This window comes from Ursus americanus, chromosome 20 (genome assembly GCF_024610735.1).
Source record: "Ursus americanus isolate L20-20 chromosome 20, mUrsAme1.1.p, whole genome shotgun sequence".
Lineage (NCBI taxonomy): Eukaryota > Metazoa > Chordata > Mammalia > Carnivora > Ursidae > Ursus > Ursus americanus.
In genome coordinates this window covers 39,512,279-39,539,787 of record NC_142146.1, presented here as the reverse complement: position 1 = coordinate 39,539,787, position 27,509 = coordinate 39,512,279, and the positions used below count along the sequence as shown (strand labels likewise).

Below are 27,509 nucleotides of genomic sequence, written 5' to 3'. Positions count from 1 at the left end.
CATATCTATTATGACTGTGGTCCTTGCTGTTCAGCTCTTCCCTGTGCAGCTTCCCTAAGCCAGTTGCTCCCTGGTGAAGTCTTGTGATGGGGAAGCTGCACACACACTTCAAAGCTAACGCCTGTAAAGATTATGCAAACTGAGAAAAATTGTAAGGCAAAAAGGAAAACTCTGTGGGACTACAATGCTCCTGTACATTTTGAAGATTAAAAGGCACAGTTTCTTTTGCCTATAAATAAAGAGTGGCCATGACTAGGATCAATTCCAGAGTGGGGGGAAAATCAGTCTTGATGCATAAATTTTCAATTGTGTTGGATGTTTTTCCTTTTGCAATTCTTATCTGGGTATTGAGGAATGAATACTTGAGATGGGATACCAGGCCCTTTTCACACTCACTTGTTATTTTCCCTTCCCCTGCTGATACCAAGTGAGTCTTAGAATGGAGTTTCATTGTCATGTTAGTGACGCAGGTAGTGAGGGAAATAGGCAACCAGCACAATGAAGAGCAGGCCCATAAACAGCCAATCCAAGTTATGTGTAGTTTGTTAAAAGGCCAAGAATCTGGACATTAGGATCAGGAGTAGGAAACCATATAAATTGTCTTTCAAACTGAAACTCTTGACAGTGAAGGGGGGCGGGGCACGATGAATAATTATGGCAGGAGAACAGGCATTACCTGCAACTGTTCTGGTGAAACCAGGATGAATGGATACCTTAGTAAAGAGTCACAAAGGTAATAGAGGTAAGTTTATGTATTAAGAATCTTATGCAGAAACATAGCAGACTCTGACCATCAATGACTAGGTGCCATGGCAACAATCTGGAAAACCTAGGTAGGCTTTATGTATTTGCAGCTAATGAGGACATATCCAGCAGTGGAGTGGGTAACCTGAACCCAAGAGAATGGTAGATGGAATATTGTAGTTAAGAGGGTAGTCCCTGAAACCAAGCATATTACTTGGTTCAGATGCCACTTACCAGTGTGTGATTTTAGGTGAGATAATTAATGTCCCTATGCTTCAATTTCCCTGTTTATAAAATGGGATAATCCTAACTACTCTGTAGGGTCATTGTGAATTTCAAATTCAAAAGTACATGTAAAGCACTTAGAATAGTGCCTGGCTAAAGATACTACAAAAAAGAAAGAAAAAGAAAAAGAAAAAGAAAAAGAAAAAGAAAAAGAAAAAGAGAAGGAAGGAAGGAAGGAAGGAAGGAAGGAAGGAAGGAAGGAAGGAAGGAAGGAAAAAGGAAGGAAGGAAGGAAGGAAGGGAGGGAGGAAGGGAGGAAGGAAGGAAGAAAACTATAGGCCGATATCCCTAATGAACATAGATACAAAATCCTCAACAAAATATTAGCAAACTGCATTCAACAATACATTAAAAGGATTATTCACCATGATCAAGTGCGATTTATTCTGGGAATGCACAGATGGTTTAATATTTGCAAATCAATCAACGGTGATACACCACATTAGCAAAACGGATAAAAATCATATTTCCATAGATGCAGACAAAGCATTTGACAAAGTACAACATTGATTCATGATTAAAAATTCTCAACAAAATGGGATTAGAGGGAACATACCTCAACATAATACAGGCCATGTATGACAGAGCCACAGCTAACATCACACTTAATGATGAAAAATGGGGAGATTTTCCTCTAAAATCAGGAAAAAGACAAGGATGTCTACTCTTGTCACTTATATTCAATAGGGTACTGGAAGTCCTAGCCCCAACAGTTAGACAAGAAAAAAATAATAATAAAAGGCATCCAAATAGGTAAGGAAGAAGTAAAATTGTCACTATTTGCATATGACATGATACTACACTTAGAAAACCCTTAAGACTCCACCAGAAAACTATTAGAAGTAATAAGTGAATTCAGTAAAGTTGCAGGATATAAAATTAATATATAGAAATCTGTTACATTTCTATACACTAAAAATGAAGTAGCAGAAATAGAAATTAAGAAAAAAATCCCATTTCTAATTGCACCAAAAAGAATAAATTATCCAAGAATAAACTTAACCAAGGAGGTGAAAGACCTGTACTCTGAAAATTATAGAACACTGATGAAAGAAATTGAAGGTGATGCAAACAAATGACATACTATGCAAACAAAAAAGACATACTATGCTCATGGATTGGCTGAATTAACACTGTTACAATGCCCATAGTCACCAAAGTAATGTACAGATTCAGTGCAATTCCTATAAAAAATGCCAATAGCATTTTCACAGAACTAGAACAAATTCTAAAATGTGTATAGAACCACAAAAGATCCTGAATAGTCAAAACAATCTTGAGAAGGAAGAACTAAGCTGGAGGTATTACAATTCCAGATTTCAAGATATACTACAAGTTTATAACAATTGAAACAGTGTGATACTAGCACAAAAATAGACATATAGATCAACAGAACAGAATAGAGAGTCCATAAATAAATCTGCACTTAAATGGTCAATTAACCCATGATAAAGTAGGCAAGAATATGCAATGAAGAAGACAATCTCTTCAGTAAATGGTGCTGGGAAAACTGGCCAGCTACCTGCAAAAAAACAAAACTAGACCACTTTCTTACACTATATACAAAATAAACTCAAAATGGATTAAAGACCTAAGTGGGAGATTAAACAATAAAACTAGAAGAAAATTTAGGCACTAATCTCTTTGATATTGGCCTTAGCAATGTTTTTCTAGATACGTCTCTTCAGGCAGGGGAAACAAAAACAAAAATCAACTATTGGAACCTACACCAAAATAAAAATCTTTTGCACATTGAAGGAAACCATTAACAAAATGAAAAAGCAACCTACTGAATCGAAGAAGATATTTGCAAATGCTATATCTGATAAGTGGTTCATATCCAAAATATATAAAAACATACAGCTCAACACCAAAAAACCCTCAAATAACCCCATTGACAAATGGGCAGCAGACCTAATAAATATTTTTCCAAAGAAAACATACAAATGGCCAACAGACACATGAAAAGATGCTCAACATCACTAGTCATCAGGGCAATGCAAATCAAAACCACCAGGAGATATCACCTTATTCTTGCCAGAATGGCTAGAATCAAAAAGACAAGAAATAGCAAGTATTGACTAGGATGTGAAGAAAAAGGAACCCTCACACACTGTTGGTGGGAATGTAAATTAGTACAACCACTGTGGAAAATAGTATGAAAGTTCCTCAAAAAATTAAAAACAGAAATACCATATAATCCAATAATTCTGTTACCAGGCACTTACCCAAAGAAAACAAAAACACTGACTCAAAAAGATATGTACATCCTTGTATTCACTGCAGCATTATTTATAATAGCCAAGATATGGAAGCAACCTAAGTGTTCATTGATAGAAGAATGACTGAAGAAGATGCGGTATCTATAGAGAGAGAATGGAATATTACTCAGCCATTAAAAAGAGTGAGATCTCTCCATTCATGGCAACATGAATGGACCTAGAGGGTGTTATGCTAAGTGAAATAAGTCAGACAGAAAGAGACAAATACCACATTCTACTTTTATGTGGAATCTAAAAAATAAAGCAAATGAACAAACAAATAGAAACAGATCCACAAATACAGTGAACAAACTGATGGTTACCAGAGGGGAGGTGGGTAGGAGGATGGGCAAAATGGGTGAAAGGGAGTGTGAGGTACAGGTTTCTAGTTAGAGAATGGATAAGTCATGGGGATGAAAGGTACGGCATAGGAAATACAGTCAATGAAATTCTAGTAGTGGTGTATGGTGACAGAAGGGAGCTGCACTTGTGGTGAGCATAGCATAATGTATAGAGTTGTCCAATCACTTGGTTGTATGCCTGAAACTAATGTTGCATTGTTTATCAACTATACTTCAATTAAAAAAAAAGAAAGAATAGTGCCTGACCCATAGTAAGTGTTCAAAGTATATTACCTATTAGTTTTGTTAACATTATTATCAATAAAGCAATGGACTTATAATTAGAAGGTAGGGTTTGAGTCTAAGTCTTGCTTCTTACAAGGTATGTGACTTTGGGTAAGTCACTTAACTCTCTGAACCTTGGTTTCACCTCTATAAAAATGGGTGTTCAGAATACTTACTTTAGAGGATTGTTGTGAAGGAAGAAAAAAAAAAAAAAGAAACTACATATGAAGGCACCTTTTCAAACTATAACAGCTTTATGGAAATGTCAGTTGTTATTTTTATTATTAACTATTATTGGGCACCTGGGTCACTCAGTCAGTTAAGCATCTGCCTTCTGCTCAGGTCATGATACCAGGGTCCTGGGATCAAGCTCCATGTCATGCTCCCTGCTTGGTGGGGAGTCTGCTTCACCCTCTCCTCCCCACTTGTGCTCTTTCTTGCTATCTCTGTCTCTCTCTCTCAAATAAATAAATAAAATCTTTAAAAAAAAACCCCACCTATTATTATGATTAATTGACAGGTGGTAACTGTACCAGTCTATAAGTGAGGAAGACAGACTCTGAACTTTGGCCCTCCCTAAATTATAATGACTGTGTATTCCCTCTTCCAAAGTAGTTTGTTATTTACAAAGACTTTTTTTATTGCACTGTCCATTTCTTTTTTTGTTTTTAATTATTTTATTTGAGAGGAGTGTGTGCACAAAAGGGGGGAAAGTCAGCGGGGGAGAGGGAGAGACAAAATCTCAAGCAGACGCTCTGCTAAGTGCAGATCCCTACACAGGGCTCAATCCCATGACCCCAAGACCTTGACTTGAGCTGAAACCAAGAGTCGGTCACGTAACCAACTGAGCCATCCAGGTGCCCCTGCACTGTTCATTTCAATCTCACTGTTATTCCATGAGGTGAACAGATATTACCCCCCGTGCTTCAGAGTAGGAAACTGAGGTTCTGAAAGCTTATGTGACTTGATCAAGATTGATCTGTGACAGAACAGGTTTTAGGACTAGGTCTTTTGACTCAGAGTTAAATATTCTTTTCAAAACTCCCTACTGCCAAGTTAAATATTTAACTATTAAAAAATGTTTTGTTCTGAATTCTCCACCTAATTTTGCCTGAAGTTGTAAACACTACCTACCTCCAATGAAATGCCAATATTTATATCCGTCATTTTTGCATGTATGATGTTCATAGTGTATTTCTACCTTCTGGAATTTTACTTCAAAAGTGAACATAGTTTTGTGGTATAATATTCTCATAATTTCTCAGTGGTAATTTATGATTATTAAAATTTTCTATTAAATGTTCTCCTTTTGCCATTTCTCTGTAATTCATTTCTGCTTCTACAAATTGCAATGCAAAATGCTTATTTTTCAGTGGTCCACAATTTTTAACCATTAACATTCATAATACTAGGTATTCTATTTTTTTTTTTAAGATTTTATTTATTTATTCGACAGAGATAGAGACAGCCAGCGAGAGAGGGAACACAAGCAGGGGGAGTGGGAGAGGAAGAAGCAGGCTCATAGCGGAGGAGCCTGATGTGGGGCTCGATCCCATAACGCCGGGATCACGCCCTGAGCCGAAGGCAGATGCTCAACCGCTGTGCCACCCAGGCGCCCCCCATAATACTAGGTATTCTAATTGGGGGGAATATTCTCAGCTTTCCAGTAATATTTGAAAAGAATGAAAATAACTCAATAAAGTGGACACAACATGGATTAACTATTTAAGGAGCACTTATTGCTCACTTGCCTGATTCTGTATCAGGTTTTTTAGATATTTTATCCTACTGAAAAATCATAACAAATCTAGGTCCTCAATTCTTAACTTTCCCTCCCATGTTATTTATCACCTTGTATTATCCCTTAATCTTTATAAAGGTTCTATTCTATTCCAAATGTTTATAATTCTAAATGATAACTTTACAAGATGTTCATTTGGGAAGGACTAGAAAGGTGGGTTTTGTTTTCTTTAAGGAAGAATTCAAATAATCCTACAACATTATGCAACCACTTATAAATTAAATAAATTTCTATCTAGTCTTTTTACACATATTTTTTTCTATGTGGCTTAAATCGGATGGTCTCTAAAACTTTGTAACTTGCTTTATTTATTATCATAACCTAACTCTTTCCTCAGGCTTTTAAAAATTCCAGGTAATGGATGTAAATGTGCTTGAGTTTTGAGTTGTTTCTAAATTTTCACTAGTGTAAATAATGTTTCAGTGAATACCTATGTGTATAAAGCTGTTCTTACATTTGAATTATTAAATAGGCTATTGGGTAAGAGATATCAAATATTTATTAGAATGAATGTCTTATGGATCTTTGAAAAAGCACTGGGCATAAGAGCCAACTGAAATCAGTGAGAAAAGGATGAACTACCAAATACCTATGCATATTTCTGGGAAAATTGGCTATCCATTTGGAAGAAAAAGAATTTGATTACTATTTCACATCATATAATGAGTAAACTTGAGATGTATGAAAGACTCAATTATATAAACAGCCAATTATTAAACTTTATGGGAAATTATATTTATGACATTAGGACAGGGAAAGATTTTTTTCTTAAGGAAGTTACCAAAGGTGAAAAACACAGGTAAAGGTGGAATAAATTTTACTACACTAAAATAAAAAAAAATTTCTGCATGAAAAAGACCAATAACAGCATTAAAAGACAAAAGTGAAGAGTTTAAGGAGGTGACAGAATAGAAGAATATATTTGAAATATAACCATAACATAATAGTAACAAGATTTTATGACATACTAATTAGCAAGAAAAAGTCATACTGGGTAAAAGATATGATCCAAAAATTCAAAAGAGATATCACAAAAGATCAATAAACAGGGAAAATGTGCTCATTTCACTAGGGATATGCTCATTTCATAAAGGGAAATACAAAATAAACAATAATGTGTTAACAGCTGATACTTATCCAACTAGCAAAAATTAGAAATTTGTCAATACTAAGTGTTGACTAGAACGTGGGGAAATACTTTTATACTCTTATGTAGGAATCGAAATTGGTATAACCACTTTAAAGTATTTGCCAATATGTATTAAAGTTGAAGATTCATACACTTTATCATCCAGCCCACTTCTAGGTATTTTTCTCTTGTAGAGAATCTTTCACATGTATGCACTTAAGTACAAGAATATCCATTGCATTATTTTTAGTAATAGCAAAAAATCAGAAACAAACTAATTGTCCTAATTTCCTTGTTAGAGAAGGGAAAAAAGAAATGATGATATATTTATCCAATAGAATACTATACAGCAGTCTAAGTGAATGGACAAAATCCGCATGTATTCATATAGATAAATCTTTAAAAATAATGTTGAACATAAGAAACAGAATGCAAAAGGATATTTATGGTTAAATTTCTGTAAACTTTTAAAATACACCAAATGCAATGTAGCATTTATATGTATATTAAGTTTCTGTAAAATTTTTTAAAATACTGATTATATATAATATTCCATACTAAAAATAATATCAGTTTTTGCTTATGGACACATATATGTGAAGTACAAGAACATAGTCATAGAAAAAACACTTTCTAACTTCAAGGTATTGCTTACTTTGAGGGAGGGGCGGAGGGAAGGACTTTAACTCTGAGACATCATTTAAGATGTTTGAAGCAAAATTAAGAACATAAATGTCATAAAAGAGAAACAGCTGTGGTTTAGAATTTTTAAGCTCAGTGCTGCTCTGAGTGGCCCATTGACCTTCCACATGTTCCTTGAACTTTCTGGGGGACAATATTAGGTCAGGGCCTCAAACATTTTTTAGTAGAGCAACCTTCATTCAAAGAAAATCTGATACTTCTTCACAATGTGTAAAATCAAAATTGCTCAGGCAGAAATGGGAAGGCAGATCCAGGGCAGGCACCAGCGCAGTGCTTCCCACTTCCCATCAACCTGCCCCTCCACACAGCCCAGGCACTGGCAGAGATTATTTTGCAGACCCCAAGATCAGGTGACCTCTAAGGCAGCTTCTCCCTCTGCCAGCCTGTGTGTCTGTGGTATCAAGTCCTTTTTAAACACCAGCCTACATGAAGTAAAGCCTATTTCTCTGATGAGTGCTTGCCACGTACAAGGGCTCTGTAGGAAATATCTGGAGGAATGGAAGATTGCTTTTTACTGTGAATAACCATTTCCTAAGGTGGCTGTTCCACAGATTTCAATGTCAAGAGTAGGATTTCTCCCCATTTTTAAGAAAACATGATTACCTTTTTTGCTGCTCATATCACTTCTTTATCTCCCTAAATTTATGCCCTTACCATTCTATGTTTTGATCTCCTCTCCTGCCTCCTTTTCTTGTGGCTTTTGTCTCTTTGTTTCCTCTCTATTTCTCCATCTCATCTACCAGCCATTTGCCAGGTTCCCAAAGGACCCTGCCACCAAACCTCCCAAATGAGAGCCCAAGAACCCACTGCTTCCACTTTCTCATCACTCACTTTTTCAACTCTCTGTACCCACTTCCTGGTTGAAAATCAATGGAAAAGGACCAGCAACCACTTCTTAATTATGAAACCCAAAGGATTTCTTCTCAGCTCTCAAACCCCTCTTTGTAGCCATGGACATCAGAGTGGGGTAGGTAGAGTCAGCTGCTCCTCTGCTATTCCATCAGTCAGCCAGGTGCTAAACACAGGTTCTTTTTGGGGTTTTTCATTCTTGCCTCTCTACTTATTGAGTTTCAGATAATTAATAATTGAGAAATGTATGTCCCAGATGTAGTGCTAAGGAATTATTCTGAAAAAGAATTATTTTTCTGAAGTTCCAATTTAACTGGCCATCCTGTATTTTTGGCTAAATCTGGCAGCCCTGTGTTAGGGAGTAGCACTTCCTTCTTACACTACACTTCTTCCTGGTTTTCTGTGGCCCTGAGCTTCATTCTCTCCCATTCTCTGATTATTTCTTTGTGCCCCCTTCCGCCACCCAATAGCGTCCTTCTTCTCAATTCCAGGATTCTGTCCTTGGTCCTCTTTTCTCTATGGTGCTCACTATTTCAGAGATCCCATCTAAACTTGTCAGATCATTTCCTCTATGCTGATGATTCTGGATCATTTCTCCTTGGCCTTGACCTTTCCTCCAAGCACAAATTTTCGAGTGTCTCACAGACACCTCAGACTCAACGAGCAAAGATGTCAATTAGCCCTCAGCTTTTCTGACTTCTCTTAATCTCTGCCACATCAGGTCCTCCCCAATCACATTCTCTTAGTAATTCATCCAGGTGGCAAAAACATAGATTCCTTTTGGAGTTTTTCATTTTTGCTGCTCTATTTTACCTGCAAGTCCTGCTAATCCTCTTTGCCACATGCCTGGCTTATTCTAAATAAATACTTGTTGATTGATTGAATATCTCTTGGGTTTGTTTCTTTTTTTCCTTTCTGTCATGGCCGCCTGAATTCATATGGTCATCACCTTGACTCATTTTGGTAACTGCTGTTTGACAATGGTTTCACTTCATTCAGGCCAGTCTTGAGGCCCCTCCAAATTAATCTGCCCAAGACATCTTAAAAAAAAAACCTTATTTTTTGAGTAGGTAATACATTCACATAGCTCAGTGTTCAAAAGATACAAAATGGTAAGTTACAGTCTTGAAGAGGTCATTCAATATCATCTCTTTTCCCTTTTAATTACATCTCTTTTGTAACTGACACATAGGTACAAAAGTGAGAAAGATGGAGATCAAATGAAATAGTGAGGATTGGCTTGTGAGCTGGCTTGCTCATCTTTCTCTAGAACTAGCAAGACTCATACACCTAGCTACGGACTCAGCTGGAGTATATGAGCCTTTCTGTTGGGCTTTGCTCTAATAAAGCTTAGGTCTGGGAGGAGCCAGGGGCATCTACTCTCAGCAAGCAGGCTAATTCCAACGTGGAGAAAGGGCTGCATACACTCAATTCCTTTTTTCCAACTCAGTAATCAGAGTAGTCACTCTCTGTTTCCTGGGGATGACTGAGTGAAAGGTGGGACCAGGGCCAGGACTGTTAAATCCTGCACAGCACTCCTCAGCTGGTGTGCTGATGGGTTACAGGTGTGCCATGACATATCAATCCTGTCATCCTTGGGCTAAGGATGGTCAGAGGCCCAAGTCTAATTTCAGCCCTGAGCAGTCTCATCAGGACCCTAATTTTCCCAAAGTTTATCCCATTGAACATCCCATTGACCCAATATAATCATTTTCTGTGTCATGATGGGAGAAAATGCTGGGATGCACTGCTCTAAGCAGCAGTTATCTCTATATTTATAGATATGAAGCCAGGATAAAAATAATCACCTGCTCACTAAATATACAGAAAATCCTTCTTCCAACTTCTACCTTTCTTTTCTGCCAACAGTTTCTCTTTCCTAGCCCCACTGGAGGCAACCAATAGTGTGTGTGTGTGTGTGTGTGTGTGTGTAAATATTCTACATCCCCTTTTTTGCACAAATCTTGGAATAGGCAAAATACCTTAACAAACTGTCCCCGAATCTCAATGATTTAACACAATTTTTTCTTGCTCATGTCCCAATACAGTATGGCCTTTGGGTCAGTGAGGGGAGAACTACAGTCTTCTCCAGTAGCCATTAATCATCCCAACTTCCTTTAACCTATTGGCTCTGCCAATCCCTAGGGATTTGAGACCTCTGCCAGTTGCTCTATATGAACTAACAAAGAAAGGAATAGAGCATGGAAGATTTAGGGGGTTTTTAGGGACCGGGTTTGGAAATAATTTATATTCCTTTTGTCCATATTTAATTGGCTAGATCTCTGTCATATAACCCCACATGACTATAAGGAAATGAAGTCTAAATGTCTAACAAGGACAAAAATGGAATGGGGTATGGTGAGCCCATAGCCATCTTTGTTATATGCACCAGACATGTTGATCTTATACCTTGCTCTTTTGACTTGACCACAAATTATAGAAAACAACCATTTCAATGCATCAACAGTTTCCCTGGCCTTTCTAAAAATTGTATAGTATTCAATTTTATGAATTACTCCATAATTTATTTAACCAACTCATGGTTTTATCATCCCCAATATTTTTTTTCATTCTTTCATCTGCAGTGAATGTTCTAGTCCTTATGTAATTCCATACACGTACAAGCATATCTGTAGGATAAATTCTCAGAAGAGATATTGCTGAATCAAATGGTATGGACATTTAACATTTGGATAACTATTACCAAATTATCTTATTAAGAGGTCATACAAATTTATATTCCTACTGGCCACTTTATTGTTTAATACTATTTGTATAAAACATTTCTACTTTTCTCCATGTTTGAACGAGTATAGTTTAAATCCATTTCCACAGGATCAGAGAGAGCTCATAGTCTAGGTAATATCCATCTGCATTAAATTTCTCCTCTATCTCAGGAGCTCTACATTGTCTTTTTCTATTTCCCAAGTGTGTCTGGTACGTCCTATCAAAAGCATAATTTAGGGCAGAGGAAAGGAAATGTACACTCTTGAGCTGTCTCTAGGTATGTCACAAAGCTGCCTACCCTGAGCCAGCCAAGTTTCCTTTGAAATTTCCTATTTATAGTAAAAGCGCATACAGACTTTCTGAGATTTTTTTTACTATGTCTGCCTTTATTTTTATATTTAAAATGTTTCAAATCATTTGCTACTGAGGATAACTGAAACTCCAGGAAGCTACCAGTTTCCTCTGTGTTTTGGTGAATTGGCCCACTGCCCCCAGGGCAGACAAAGGATCATGTTCTATATGGTGGTGACCCATGGATAGGCTCCTATCCATCCTTCAAAACCCAGTTCATTTGCTGCCTGAACATCAAGCCTCCCTGCAGGGTTGGCAAGCCCAGAATGGTGTTCCTGTCCTAAAGAACTCTGCATTACAGCCTAGCCCCATGCCTTTTACTGTGCTTAGACATCATCTTTCCTTTCTTTAGCTGTAGCCTTCATGAACTCACTGTATTTGTCATATATCTTTAAGTACTTTGTAGCAGAGAAGAGACTTGTTAAATTTTTAATGAAAAAAAGCATTGAAAATGATTGAACACATTATTGTGTTAACCACTTCTACTTTTCTAAAGGAGTTGGGAATTACCAAAATAATAAAATCTACTTCTGAGTCCCAATTCCTCTTACACACTCCTACATCTTGTTCTAGTAGTTATGTTAGCCTGCTGTTTCCTCAGAAACTACATATTTAGTTTGCCAATGAATATACACTCAGTTCTCAGTGATATGCCTGTCACGTTGATTAACACTGAGCATGCCATTCATTTCTTCTCCTGTCTCTGGAAAATGAAGATAATTGCATTTGCCAGCTACCACTCAGGAGATGTGAAAATAAAAAATTCAGTCCTTCAGTTGTACTAGTCTGAAATTCAGTTGCTTACTAGCTCATGTGGCTAGTGGCTACCATATTGGATAGTACAATGATAGTATATTTCCATCACCACAGGAATTTCTCTTGGACAGGGCTGATCTTTAAGTTCTATATCTTAAGGGACTAATGTCTTTAGCTGAAATATTTTTAGTTTTCTGCTTTCACTTGTCTTAGATTTTTCCCCTCATACTATATTGAAAAATTTTAATTGGGTCTTAAAAACAGTCACACCTCCAAGGCCATGATTTGAACACAAAATCTGAGGAAAATGACATGTGGAATCGCCATCTGGAGATCGGTACAGCAGCAGATCCAGCCATTTCTGAGAAATTGTCTGGGTTTGGAGTTACTCCCAGAACTCTGATTTAGCAGTTCCTAAGCTTATAGCAAGTCTGAAAGGAACACAAATCTGTTTTGTATATACAAATAAATCCTCGTATGCAGCATGCCATTCTCAGCCTGCCAGTTTCATCTGGCTGCTCCAGAAAATTTAATTCAATAGCACATTAGTTAACCTGCATGCAGGGAATGGGGCATTCTGATTATTGAAATATTCTGGTTGAACGATTAACCTGATTTTTTTCAGAAAAACTGCTGAGGCAAGGAATTTTCTGTCCAAAACGATTGTGCCCCTGTACTTTTTTCTTCCAGATGATCACAGTTGCATTGCTTCATTCCTGCAACACTCAGAAATACATCTCTTTGCTAAAAACTTTCAAATATGCAGTTGATATACTTTCAAAGAGACCTCATAAAAATAGATCAATAATGGTATATCAGATAATCTTAGAAAAAAAGAGCAAACTTGGAAGGAGATGTAGTATCTTTGCCCAAATTTTACACAGCTATAACCTTCAAGAGTTCCTAACAACAGGGCAGTTTCTTCAAATAGTATAAGTTGAAAAATATTTTATTTTCTTTAGTAATAAATACTTTAAAGTGCTTACTTTTAGGTAGTGCTGCAAGAGCCTTACAAATATTAATTGATTTAATTTTTATAACCACCTTAGAATTAGGTATCACATTATTATCTTCATTCTGAAGATAAAGAAACTCAGGCAGAGAGAGCTGTGGATGGGCCATAGTTAGTTGATCTACCTGAATGCTCAGTGATACAAGCAGTTGTAGCACCAGTGGATGACTAAGTTCATCAGAAGGGACCTGGCTGACTTGGGTGACTCCTACTTCCTGCACCCACCCCTTCCCAAATAATACATGAGTAGTGTTGAGGGGCTATTATAGAAAGGGAGAAGGAGGATCCAAAGTGCTAAAAGAGCACATAAGTAACTGGGGAAATCAAAGTGGATTTCAGAGAAGAGCAGCTTCTGAGATCCAGCTTCAGAGATGAGTTAGAATTAAGGCAAAAAAAGGAGGAAAAATTAAATACCATAGTTGTGAAACCATGTATCTGAAAGATTTTGATGAGTACTGTAATGGTAAAAAGGCCCTAGTGTGAATAATGAATGATATTGTGTTGTGTGTGTGTTTGGGGAGGGGGTAGAGAAAGAAGAGGATGAGTCTAAGTGAGATTTTTAAAGATTAAAAGAGTTTCATTTTCAGACTTCCCAGCAAATAGTGGGTATTTGATTCAAGAGGCTCCATATTTCATTTCGTTGTATTTCACACCAAGCAATTTTTTGGGGCCAACTTTAACATTCAAGTAAAAGCCAATAAACAAATACTAGAAAAATCCATTTTCACTTTCAAATATATTTTTCCACAGAGTCTGGAAAATATTTTAAACTCTGGAATAGGATAAAGTAGGGGCAATTAAGACCAAATTTTAAAAAATGTTTTATTTGGGAAAAGTTCAAATAAATTCTTGTCAGAAGCTAAAATGTTTGAGCACTGCAGGAAAATTTCTTGGACCAGAAAAAAAAAATTGAATGAAAACATTTAAAATGTGAAAAATGGACAACTAACCAAAATAAATGCAAAGAGTTTTCTTTGTCCAAAGGGGTTTTATTGAGTTGTTGTTATTAGCTACAGAATTGGGTATAAGCTTTACATTATATTACTTTACAGTTATATTGCATTTATGAATTTCTAAGTTTGCATTTTTTCTTATTTTCATCTGTGATAATTTAATAGCATGTTAATGTGCCTCATACAAACTTAGCAAAAGTGACTATAACTGTATTTTTAAAGCACATTTTTTAGTGACCCAAAGGAGCATCTTCCTAACTGCACTTTTATCTTTTCTGGCAGATGACATTTGATCCAGAAATCTTCTTCAACGTTTTACTGCCACCAATTATATTCCATGCAGGATACAGCCTGAAGAAGGTAAGTATGCAGTGATTATTTTCTTCTTTTATCATTAAGTAGAAAATTATACCAGTGCTAATGAAAAAACAATTATTTTATGGGTTTATTTAATTCATAAGGATATCATTATCTTAGATTAAGTGATACAGATTCAAATCTGACACACTTAGAATTCTTCTAAATCTGCTCTGCCCCAATACACTGGCCATTAGCCACATGCAGCCATTAAGCCCTTGAAATGTGGCTAATTTGAATGAAGATGTGCTTTAAGTGTAAAGTATGCACTGGATTTCACAGACTTAGTATTTAAAAAGAATGTAAAATATCTCCATTATGTTTGATATTGGTTTCATGTAGAAATGATAATATTTTGGATATATTGGGTTAAATAAGACATATATTATCAAAATTCATTTTGCTTTTTTTAAAACTTACTTTAATATGGATACTAGAAAAGTCTTAAATGACATAAATGGCTAACATTATATTTCTATTGGACAACATTATTCTAGATGATTGTGACCAAAGAGTTAGCTGTTAATTGGGATAGACATGGGTTTATCAATCAGGGTGAAAACTCAAGATGCCTAGCTCATACTCACCTGTTGATGTTCATAGAAAGGAAGTCCAGTTTTGTAGCTTCTGTGCTCTTGCCTGACGTTATTTAGGTACCACCTGAATGTGCGCTTTTCATAGATTAGTCATTCCCCTTAATAGTTTAAATGCTAGCATCTCCTGTGCCACAGATTGAGGCGCTGGTGTGTTTGAATTTTGAGATGCAGAGATAATGCAGCTGCTTTTCTGCTGTCCACACCTCACCCCAGAGACTCAGGGGGCTCTCATCCCTTTGGCATGTCAGCTCCAGCAGCTAGGCGGCTTGTTCAGTACAGACCTGATTTTCTTGTGTACTCCAGGCTCCCTCTTGCTGTCAGTTCTTAACTACTCAGCTCCCACTTAACAGAACTGGAAGGGAGTTTTCCCAAACCAGCATTTGAGAAGACTTAGAAGGCTGGTTTTACTCAGGTCATCCTTCCTTATCCCTAGCCCTAATACTAGGCATCTTTTTGTGTGATTCACTAAAATAAATTGTTGTAGGTGACAAAGTTTTGTTTCATTACACTCTGAAGAAATATAAGTCAGAGATCCAATGAGTCAAAAGGCAACTAAAATCTTTTAGAATAGTATTTTTAAAATGCTAAAGGGGTTTCATTGACAATAAAATTTCTTAAAAACTTTGTCTTCTGTTAATCATTCCAGAGTCCTGCCTGGACATTGCCCCAATTCTTTATTCTCTCTCAGGTCCAACCAGTTCTGGCAGATGTTGTCTCATCTCTACCCTGTCATTTTCTGGATGTATTTGTTTCCCCATTTCTTTGAGAAACCTCTGTCCTTTGCAGTATAAATAGGTTCAGCCTTATCTATATAATAAGGCCAGGAACTAAGGCTCAGAAACAAAATTTGCCTGAACAGTGAGGGAAGGGAGGGACTGTGAACGTGCATACATTTATTTTTATTTCCTGTTACAGTAAGAAAATATATGGATGTACTATATGAAATATTCTTTTCTCCCCAGAGACACTTTTTTCAAAACTTAGGATCTATTTTAACATATGCCTTCTTGGGAACTGCCATCTCCTGTATCGTCATAGGGTAAGTGACATTCAGAGCTCAAGTTCCAGGTGGCTGTGGGGCCAGTGATTTGTGGGAGGAATCTCACTCTCCCTGGACTCACACTGACTGGGTGAATTATCTACCTTTTTCTGTATATCACATCTTCACACATTTTTTCTGACTCAATTTCAAGGCTTATATATCTTCTGACAAATACAAGCCTTCAAATCAAAGCAAACTGAAATTAGGTTGCTGGATTTTCTCTGAGAGTTTTGGACCTCTAACTTAGGGAATGTGGAAAGCACACTACATTCTTTGTTCATCTTCTTTGCAGGACCCTACCTGTGTTAGACAGGAGTACAATAGCAGCTATATGGCAAGGGTTTGCTTTCTAAGGGAAAGTTTATAAGAAGAGAGTCTGAGACAGACATCTCCAAATAGCAGCAGAGCTGTTTAAAGCTGGGATGGCTTTTCAGTTGATACACTGTAGAATACAACCTTGTTTTTTTTTTCCACTATATTTTATTGGTTATGTTGCTAAGCCCCCAAGTCTAACTATATAGACTCTGGCTTGCAGCTCATCGCAAAGCAAAATATGATACAAAATGGTGAAACCAATCCAATTCACTTATAATCCTTTCCAATATATTAGATCTCCACTGCGGAAAACATGTTCAGCTGCTATGACTATGATGGTGTAGATGTCCTAAATTGTCTGATACAGCCAACTCTACCCTTGAATTTTACTTCATACAGCTGTTATAACCCTAATGTAAGAAACTGACTCTAAAAACACATGCGAGTCACTTATCCAGCTCTTCCTTTATGAAGTATTTAGTGTGTGTCACTGGAAGACTAAGGAGGTATCATTACTTAGACCTGAAAGTGGCGAGGTTATGTTGAATTCTCTGTTAAATGACTCAGGCTACATTATATGAAAATGTCCAGCATAGTTAGGGCAGTGAGGAAGCTAAAGATTTTAGCACTTGAAGGTGGAGGCTTGCAGGGATATAGATTGCGGAGCCTCATTAAGTCTGGACACCTAAGAGGTCTTTAAACTGTGACTGAGAAGCAATCATGGATTTTATCCTTCTCAAAGCATGTTTAGAGGAGAGCTGTTCTATTCTGTGGGTATGCCATAACTAAATATTCAAATTTCAAAGCTGGCAAGGACCTTCGTGATTTGTGTAATTAAAGCACCTTATTCTGAAGATGAAGAAACTAACATCTTGAAAGTCTAATCAGTTGTCTTAAGAAATATATATATATATATATATTGACCCAAGTAGGGCATGGTCAGGACAGAATTCAGACTTTGGCTCCTGACTCAGCAGGTCTTATCATCATCCCCTCTTTCTATGGCAATTTCTCTTGGATTTCCTATACATTTCTCTACACCATTCATATACATTGACAGAAGGCTCTGAGATGTGTGGACTCTCAACAATGTTCATCAGTTTCTAGCAAATATTGATGGTTAGCAGTTCTATGACATAAGGATCTGAAATGTATAATGGATCTAAATTCTAAACTTGTAGACAATGCTGTTAAATTTGGAATAGTCAATTTTCATTATTACCCTGTTTCCTTTGTCTAACTGATTTTAAGAATACTTAAGTGTATGTATTTATACAATACGCTTTCACTGAAACATCACGAGAATTCTATAATCTATTTTTGAAAAAGAGCCACAATGTAGTGTGTGTGTGTGTGTGTGTGTATAATTGACTTTTCTAAAAAAAATTCAGTTCAGGAGATTTGGTAAAGTTCATTTACTGGAATTGATAACCTCTTCTGATTTTAAGGCTGCAATCAAGAATTTTTGATGGAAAGTGATTTGAATAAAGTGTATAGCCCTGGGAAAACTTTTAGAACCATGTGCTTTGTTTGAACTGGCATAATCTGAACAACAAAAACTTGTCGGGTGCCTTAGTAATGTGGGTCATTAAAGTACAGAAGGGATAGGTAATTTAGAGATTTCAAGGTCTTATCCAGCAAAGTAAAGGAAACCATTAAAGAGCTTAAGCTTGATGGTGACAAGGTCAGATTTATACTTCAGGAAGATCATTCTGGTTGTTCTATGAAAGAGAAATTTTAAAGTGGGGAAGAGATGGCAGCCAGGGGACAATTTAAGAGGCAATTTCCATAAGCTAGGTTGGAAGCAGTAAGGGCCTAGCCTTAGACAGTCGCAGATGGATGCGGAGTCATCAACTGTTGAAATCCTGAGAGATAATGAGGTAATCGAAGGCAAGTGTATGGAGTGAGAAGGAAGTTACCTGGGCAACAGCACTATCTGAAGAAAGGGAAGACATAACCACAAAGGACTAAGAAGTAATGGGCCCAAGATACAGGAAGAGAATAAGCAGGACATGTATCTGGAAGTCGAAGGAAGAAAGAAAGGGAGGGTAGACGGTGTCTAACACAAGGAGGTCAAATGGAACAGGAATTGGAGTATCCATTGGATTCAACCCCTTGAAGGTGATGGGTGACTTCACACTTGTCCTATGGTCAGAAATAAAGAGAGTAATGGCAAGTTCAATTGTTGTGGGTGCTGTATGATGAGACATAAGAATTTATTTTTATGCTGTTGATCTCCAGATACAATTTCAGAACTTCTGAAGGACAGGCACAAACTTGAATTCAAGCCAAACTGACATTTATGCAAGTTAGTGATTCTCATTGTACAAGTCATTCAAGCACACACTCAAACCTTAGAAAATGAGTGGTTTATACTTTCCTGATAAATTAATAGTAATAAGAACAACACAGCAAACATTCATTGAGAACTTGATGTGTAGTATGCTCTTTTTAAAAGTACATGGATTATTTAACTCAATCCTCAAGATAATCCTATTAAATAGATACTATTATTACCCTCATTTAACAGTTGAGACAGCTGAAGTTTAGTGAGAACACAGTGTAAGTAATAGAGTTGGCATTAGTAGCTAAATAGTTTGGATCCAGAGTCAAATTCTCAATGCCAAAAATATGCTTTACTTCTATTTATTATCATTACTAAAAAAGAAAATGTAAAACATTAAACTAAAAAATAAAATTGAATAAATTAGTCAGTATTCACTAGCATACCACATGTTTCTTCATTAGTCCCATAGGAGTTCTCACAGATATGAAAGATTTTTATTTGGGAATCCCATTCAAAAGGAATTCACATTTTTAAGAGGAGAAAGGAATACCTGGGTTTATGCGGATATACTCATACTTGCATGAAATAGGCTGAAGGAGAGACTCAGGACAGTCCTAGATTGGACTGAGAATAATTTCATAGAGGAGGTGGTTTCTGGGTAGTCATTTAGTGGAGAGGGATGAGGTAGTTGGATTTTCCATGCCATCAAGTGCATTAGTCCTGGTGGGTGTGGGGAACATTACGTCAGATTCAAAGCTGGAGAGCAGGTTTTGTAGAGCAGTGTAAGAGAGTGTGGAAACTGAAATGCTGAAGAATCAGCCGACAGACAGCAATGAAGCCTGTCATCAGAAATTTATGAGAATGTGAAGGCTATGAAGAGTGATTATGGGGCATGAATGAAAACTGAGCTAGTGGACTGTGGTCTTTTGTAGGTAAGGACTTGATTGAATCAAACTACAGGTTGGCTTTAGATCTGAATTCAGATGCTTTATAGGAATTGAGATCATTGGGTCCATTTGAATGAAAAGAATTCTGCATTAAGTTTTATTAATTTCATGTCATTTTAGAAATCAGATGCAAACCATCTTTTATATTTCAGGACAAAGTTTTAACAATATCACTTCTGGCAATAAAATCAGAGAAACTTCAGAAAAATTTTAATTTTTTTAATGTTCTCAAAGAATTCAACCACCTTTTATAGTCCTCTCCCCATCTCACCATTTAAGAAAAATCTTAACTACATCTCTGTTTTTAAATAAAACCCATATATTTGAAATATTTCTTTATTCATCTCCTCCATCTTTGGAAGCTATTCCTTTATCTTTGGCTCTATGTGTCTACCCTTGTGTATGACACAGATGTATCATCTCAAGGACAACCTACCTAATGCTTACTGTCAGCATATACATTTTGTCCTTAGAACTCATTAGTTTCCATGAAATGCTTCTTTAAGAGTAATGCAAATTATATTCTTTTAGTTTTTCTGTTAGTGGGGAATTAAAATGAATTCCATAATTTCAAAAATAAAAGGACACGGATCTAAATAATGAAGAATAGGGTGTTAATTTTAAGAATAACTTACTTTTTAAATCTCCTCCCATGTGTCAGACACTGACCTATGCTTTTTACAGACATTGTCTCATTTTATTCTCACAGTGCTCCTGTGAGATAGGTATTATTATCATCATCCTTACTTTACATGGAAGGATGGTGAGGTTGAGATTTGCCCAAGATTGCACAATAAGTGAATGGTAGTAAATGGCAGACCCAGACTCACTTTAAAACACACGATCTTAGAATATCCTTATCCTGCTCCTTTTCCTAATATGATACTTTACATTTCTATAGTGTTTTGCTATAGATCCAGAGTCAAATTCTCAATGCCAAAAATATGCTTTACTTCTATTTATTATCATTACTAAAAAAGAAAATGTAAAACATTAAACTAAAAAATAAAATTGAATAAATTAGTCAATATTCACTAGCATACCACATGTTTCTTCATTAGCCCCATAGGAGTTCTCACAGATGCTTTATAGGAATATATATCAGACAAACCATGTCCTCAATAATTTCACATTCTTATATTTATCGTAATGGATGAGGTTATAAAAATTCTGAATATTTAAAAATGAACTATAAATATAATTGCAAAGTAGAAATGGTACCTGTCTTTTCCTAATGGAGGTAGTTAGAGGGATGATATGAATTCATTTTACCTGGTTAGAATTGCTGGACTCTGGGTAACCTGCTCTGGATAACCTGGATTCATAAATGTGAGGTTGTTTATATTATTCATATCAACATTCCTCAGGAGTATTGATTTTCCCATTGGGCTCCTTATAAGCACACCATAGAAGCTGAGCCTGACACTCCACCCATCCATCCATCAGACATATGAACGATGGGGCCTCATGGAAGCTCTTGTCCTGCCCTCTGGTATCATCATGCCTGCTGACCTGGGGTCCTTTAGGCCTAAATACCCTTGGCACTGGTTCTGGAATTGCTGCTGCTCTGTTCTTAACTAGGGTAAAGTATGGTTGAGTGTCAGTATTCTCAAAATGCTGACTCCTAAACCTGGAAGAAGGAACACATTTGCTAGTCTAGAATCAAAACCTGAACAGGTATAGTTCCTAGATGGAGGCCAAGCCATACCTCTGTTCCTTAAATTCTAGCCCTGGAAAGAGAATGACTCAGAAGAGAGTTCTTAACCCAGAAAACACGAATCCTGAGATGGTACAGAAGGCCTTTGGGAAGGCAGTGAACCTATTTAAATTCTCCATCAATTTTTCATGGGAGAGTATCTGCATAGATTTCACCACTTAGTCAGATTTTCTAGGGAATTGGAATCCACAAACACAAAGAACTAGTATGTTTTCAAGAGCCTGAGCAGAGATATTGGGATGGGAAGGATTTTACATATCACTGTATTTAATTAGAACTGAAGAAGTCTCTAGGCTGCATTCAGGGTGGTCATATAGACTGGAGATATGCACGATATTATTTTATTATGTACTATAATATAGTAACAACAAACCAGCTATTATGTATTTGTCTGTGTTCCCAGACTTGGTGGCCATCCCATATATACATATCTAAGAGTGGAAATTCCAGGTGGTAGGGTTACAAATGAACATTCATTTTTACAGAATAATGCCAGATCATTTTCCAAGGCAATTGTACCAGTTTTTCCTCTTAGTTTTTTGGCAATCTAGTATGTGTGAAATGAAATTATTATATTGTGGTCTTTATTTGTATTTCCCTGATTCTTAATGAAGTTGATTATATTTTCATATGATACCTGCTCAAACTTTTTCTCCATTTTCCTGCTAAATTGTTTTGTCATATTTTCATTAATTTGCCACATTTCTTTATATGTTTCATATTTCATTGATTTGCCATATTTCTTTATGTTAATCCATATTCTATTGTACGTTGTAAATATTTTCTCCTAGTTTGTGTCTTGTGCTTTTAGTTTGTTCATGATGTCTTTTATTGAACAGAAGTTCTGAAATTTAATGTAGTCAAATCTATAAATTTTTTCTTTTATGGTTAGCATTTTTGTATTTTGCTTAACCAATCCTTTCTTACCCCAGAGTCAGAAATATATTTTCTTCTAACATGTTTTGGAGTTTTGCCTTTTATAGTAGGTTCATTATAGTAGTCCATTCATTTTCTGGAATGGAATTTTTTGTACATGATACAAAATAGACGACCAATTTCTCTTCTTCAGTTAGATAACCAATTATTCTAACATCATTTATTGTCTAGTTCTGCCATTCCCCAGAATCTGCTATGCCTCTTGCACTATGTATTGTGGTTTCTCTTTCTAGACCCTTAATTCTATTTGATTGGTCTATAATCCATCTCTGCCCTAATATCTCACTGTCTTAATTGCTATAGCTTCATTATAAGTCTTTGTATCTTATAGGATAAGGCAAAAAGGATACTCTTTTTCAGGATTACCTATTATTACTTTTTAACTTTCATAAATTTACTCTAATGTATATATCTAGGAATGTATCATTTTTAAATGTGTAAATATATTCTTTATATTTTGTTCATGTTGGTATGCCTATAACTCTGTTTCTTAGTGTTTTCCTTAGGGACTCCCTAGCACATGTACACTAGAAGACATGTATAAAAGTATTTGTAGCAGCATTGTTCACAACAGCAAAAACTTGAAAACAACTCATATTTCACTAAAAGGAGAATGGGCAAATAAATCTGTATAACATGATACTACCCAGCAGTAAAAAACAATGAAATAAAGTTGCTTATGATAGTGTGGATGAATCTCAGAAACTTAATGTAAGATCAATAAATAAGTCCCATAAGACTACATGTAGTATGACAACATTTTTATAATAGCCATGAATGATGAAGATTAAACAGTATTAAGCATGCATTCATGTAGGTGAGAAGGCATATATGCATCTGTGTGGTAAGGAGGGGAATTAAAAACAGAAATTCAGAGAAGTGGTAATTTCTGGGGGAGAGGGAAAACAATGGGATGGAAAGAAACGTATAGAAGAAAGAAGCTATTGGTAATATTCTGACTCATGGATTGGAGTGTGTTTTCAGGTGTTTTATATAACTTGCATATATTTTCTACATATTCTCTTGCATGTATCAATTATGTTAAAAAGAAAACAAAAGAAAAAAAACAAATAGAAGGAGCTATTTAATAGATTTACAAAACTCTCCTTGATAATGCCTCTTACTTCCATTTCTGGGAAACAATGATTCTTTTATTGTTTCTCTTTGTGTGTTTTAATAAGAACAACTCAGTTTGGCAGGCAGTAGCAGGGAGGCAAAGGCGCCAAGAGTGTATTTGCCAGTATCCCCCTGGTTAATTCTTATCAACCACAAAGCCCTATATTTTTCTTCTCTTCTCTCGTTTATCTCCACTTTCTCTCGTCCTTTTCCTCTCTCTCCTCCCCTCCCTCCCAGCCATGTTTTTCTCACCATCCCATGAGACAATGTCTAGGCTGCTGCTCTCTGAGACTCCATTTTCAGTAGGCTGCAAAACAGCAGAGCCTGGGGAGACTGTTGAGTCAGACTGGAAGGCCCCACGCCTCCTCTGTGCATTCATTTATTCTTTGGATTCAGAGCTGGCACAGTAATAGCTGTCACTGGTGTCAAAAAGAAAAATAAATACACCACTGCCCTGACACAGCCAAATAAGCAAAAATAATCTCTAATCTGTCAAGTATAGCCCGAGCTGCTTAGCAGTGTGGTTTCTCATATCCATATCACAGCATGCATGGACTGTATTTCTGGCAGCAGAGAGGAGAGGAAGTTTTTAATGAAAAGAAACAAAAGGTAGAATGGAGGGGACTGTGGAGAACATCAGAGAGGTATCTTGGAGGTAAAGAAGTTGTCAGAACTATATGGATCTTTGCATTAGTCACCAATCTAGTTCTACCATCACACCCTTAGGAGATGTCAGGGATGAGAATGACAGAACAGGACAGAGAATAATAAATTCTGAAAGAATCAAAAGGAAAGCAATAAAACCTATCTCCAAATTAAGAAATGTTGACTATCATGTAGAAGGAAAAAAATATGTTAGATTGTTATGGTGAAAAAAGAAATGTCTACTAATGAAAGAAAAAAATGTATAAGAATAATTGAAACATACTCTTTCTGAAAAAAGAATTTACCTGAGACGTCTCATTATTAAACAGTCTATACTAAAAGATTCTAGCTATGGGATTCCTTTTAAATGAAATATTCAAGTCTTGGAATTATCTAGTTTGCCTTCATTCTTCAGTACCCTCAAACACAGAATCAAACATTTTTCTCAATGTGTCCAAAATCTGATGGAAGAGCCGTAGTAAATGTGGCTAAGCTTTTATACACACACACACACCACCACCACCACCACCACCACCACCACCACACTCCATTTGGATAAAAGATTTAAAAAAATAAGGGAAGTATATCAGTTATCTATTGCTTTGTAACAAACCATTCCCAAAACTTAGTGGCTTAAGACAGCAACCATTTTATTCATACTGTTGTGGCTCAGTAGCTTAGGTTGAACTCAGCTTAGGTTGAACTCAGGGCAGTTCTGTGTCTCATCTGGGGTCAGTTATGTGACTGCAGTCATCTGGGGCTTGACTGGGATCGGGTGGTCTAAGATGGGCTCACTTAAATGTCTGGTGGCTGATTCTAACTCTTGGCTAATTGTCTGGTGACTCAGCTCTTTTCCACGGAGCCTCTCATCTCCCTGTAGGCTAGCCCTGGCATCTTCCCATGGTGGTCTCAGAGCAGCAATCCAAGATGATAGTAAGAGAAATGAAAGACTTCTTAAGGCCCAGTCCCAGAAATCATACAATATCACTTTCACCATGTTGTATTGGTCAGATTATCATAAGAGCAGCCAGGATTCAAGGCATAGGGGAAATAGGCTTCAGCACTTGATGGGGAGGTATGATGAAGTCACATTACAAAGGTGTATGCATACAGGGATCAGAAAAATTATTGTGGTCATATTTGCAAATAATCTACCACAGGAAGGAATTATAAAATATCTTCAGAGATTTCAAGGTAAGAGCTTGTGGTAGCAAATGGGATTCAAAACGTGGAATAAAACCTATGGCTACAAAAGGAAAACATGATGGAAAATCAAGTCAACCATAGAGGGCCTAATTCATTGGCCTCTTCTGTTAGGCTTCCTGATATTCCGGAAGCTGTAACAATGGATTCGTAGCCTGATGACTTAAGTGACTTACTAAGAAGTATCTTGTAATGCTCTGTGTTTGGATAAAACATTTTTATGAAAAGATATATATGAAGCTCAGAGAAGATAAGGTAGAGAGCATGGCTCACTAATATTGTATGCTACTTAAGGACATTCATGGAAAATTGGCCCTTGCTCAGCTAGAGCAGGCAATTATGGAGAAGTTTTATTTAATTTGAGAACTTCGGGTGTTCTTTTTGCCACCAGTGATGCAGAGAATGTGGAGGTTGAAATATGGCCATATTAGCTATAAATTCAACAGCATCTCTACTGAGGAGGTTTCTTCCATAGCTACACTTCCCTTCTCAGGAGCTGTCATGTCAAGCCTGGTTTGCACCCACATTCATTTGGCTGGTGGTGGTGCTTTGGAAAAGGGGGGAGCTTTGGAGATGGTAAAAGCTTTATCTTGGCAACTTACTCACTTTGCTTGAATACTTTAAAAAGAAATAAGGTTAAGGAACTATGCCACATGGATTTTATTGCACAGTTCCAGGGTCTTGAAGAATTTCTTAAAAATGGAAGCCCACGAATTCTTCACCAAACTATAAACTACGCTATCCAAACTCCCAAATTTAACCTGTATGTTCTTCCCTATTCTCCATTCTCTCCCATCCCCAGGGGCAAATCTTATCCTGAATTTTATTTACAGTTTTTCCGTGTTCTTTTCAGCTTTATAAAAATATTATCATGCTCTTTGTTGTCAAGCCATTTGCTTTTTCTCCATTCACAGTTTTTCTAAAATTTATCCATGTTGGTTTTCAGATGTAGTTTATTCACTTTTATTGATAATATACAAATATGTGAACAGTCCACACTGTACCTATTCACCTATTGACAGAGTTGCTTGCATCTATGACTATTCTTTTACAAGACCCCTGGGGCCCATGTAAAAGGTCCTTTAAGTAATGAACTTGGAGTGGAATTTGCAATACCAAATTGTTTTCCAAAGTGGTGTCCCTACCAGCAGATATAAGCATTTCCATTGTACCACATCCTCACTAATGCTTACTGTTGTGAGACTTCCTGATGATCAATTTCTCTAGCCCTGTGACAATACCACACTATCTTAATTATTCTTGCCTTTTAGTAATTAACTCTTGATATCTAATAGGATAAGTCTTAACTTCTCCCCTACATTATTCTTCATAAGTATCATAACTATTTGGATCTTTTTCTCTTATTGTAAAATCTTATCTAATATTTTGACTTACTGTGTTAGTATTTTGATTAGAATTGCATCAAATCCATAGGTGAGTTTAGGGAGAACTGACATACATGTGATACTGTCTTTTTGTTCTTAAAATGTGGTTACCACTCCCTTTTAGGTTTTCTTTAAGTCATTCAATAAAGATTGAAAGTTTTCACGCTAACAGTCTTGCACAACTTTTATTCAGTTTAGTCCTAAGAATATTGTATTGTATTATAAATAGTTTCATTTTCAACATTTTATTTTCTTAGTGTTGCAATTGAGCAGTCTTGATGAATAAGAAAATTACCCAGTTCCAGATAGCCTGGAGCTTATAGTCTATGAGGGGGGCAAAAGCACAACTGCAGTGAGTGTGAGCAAGGAGTGAACGGTGCAGACATCGTAGACTTGGAGGATCTGCTTGTGGGAAGGGTCTGGCATGGGAAGAGCTATGACGAGGGAGGTGGAAGGGGCAATGGGAGCACACTCAGGGGTCCAGGAGAGACCTCTGGGGAAATGACTGCTAACCTGAGATCTTACATTTATTTTAAAGGAGGTAGCCAGGCAAAAATCTAGGAGAAGCCATTTCAAGCAGAGAGGGTAGCATGTGGGAGGCTAGTAGCAAGATGGAACTGCAGTCCTGCCTTTTGTCCACACCATGAACAGGAAACAGGAGGAGATAAAGGTGTGGTGGAGGGAGAAGTTAGCCCATAAACATGAAACCTTATTTGGGAGTTTGAACATGATTCTGTAGGCTGCAGGGTGCTAAAAATGGGGGAGATG

The 27,509-nt window shown here is 36.7% G+C and overlaps 1 protein-coding gene across 7 annotated transcripts in view; it reads left to right on the top strand.

The window, feature by feature from the left end:
* Positions 1-27,509, top strand: part of SLC9A9 (solute carrier family 9 member A9) — a 661,514-nt gene that overhangs the window by 144,668 nt on the left and 489,337 nt on the right. For all 7 annotated transcript variants that reach the window (XM_087870270.1, XM_045813403.2, XM_087870269.1 and 4 more), the window contains 2 exons: positions 14,478-14,555; positions 16,111-16,187. In XM_087870270.1, the coding sequence (XP_087726396.1) occupies positions 14,478-14,555; positions 16,111-16,187 (155 nt within the window). The remainder of the gene's footprint in view (positions 1-14,477; positions 14,556-16,110; positions 16,188-27,509) is intronic.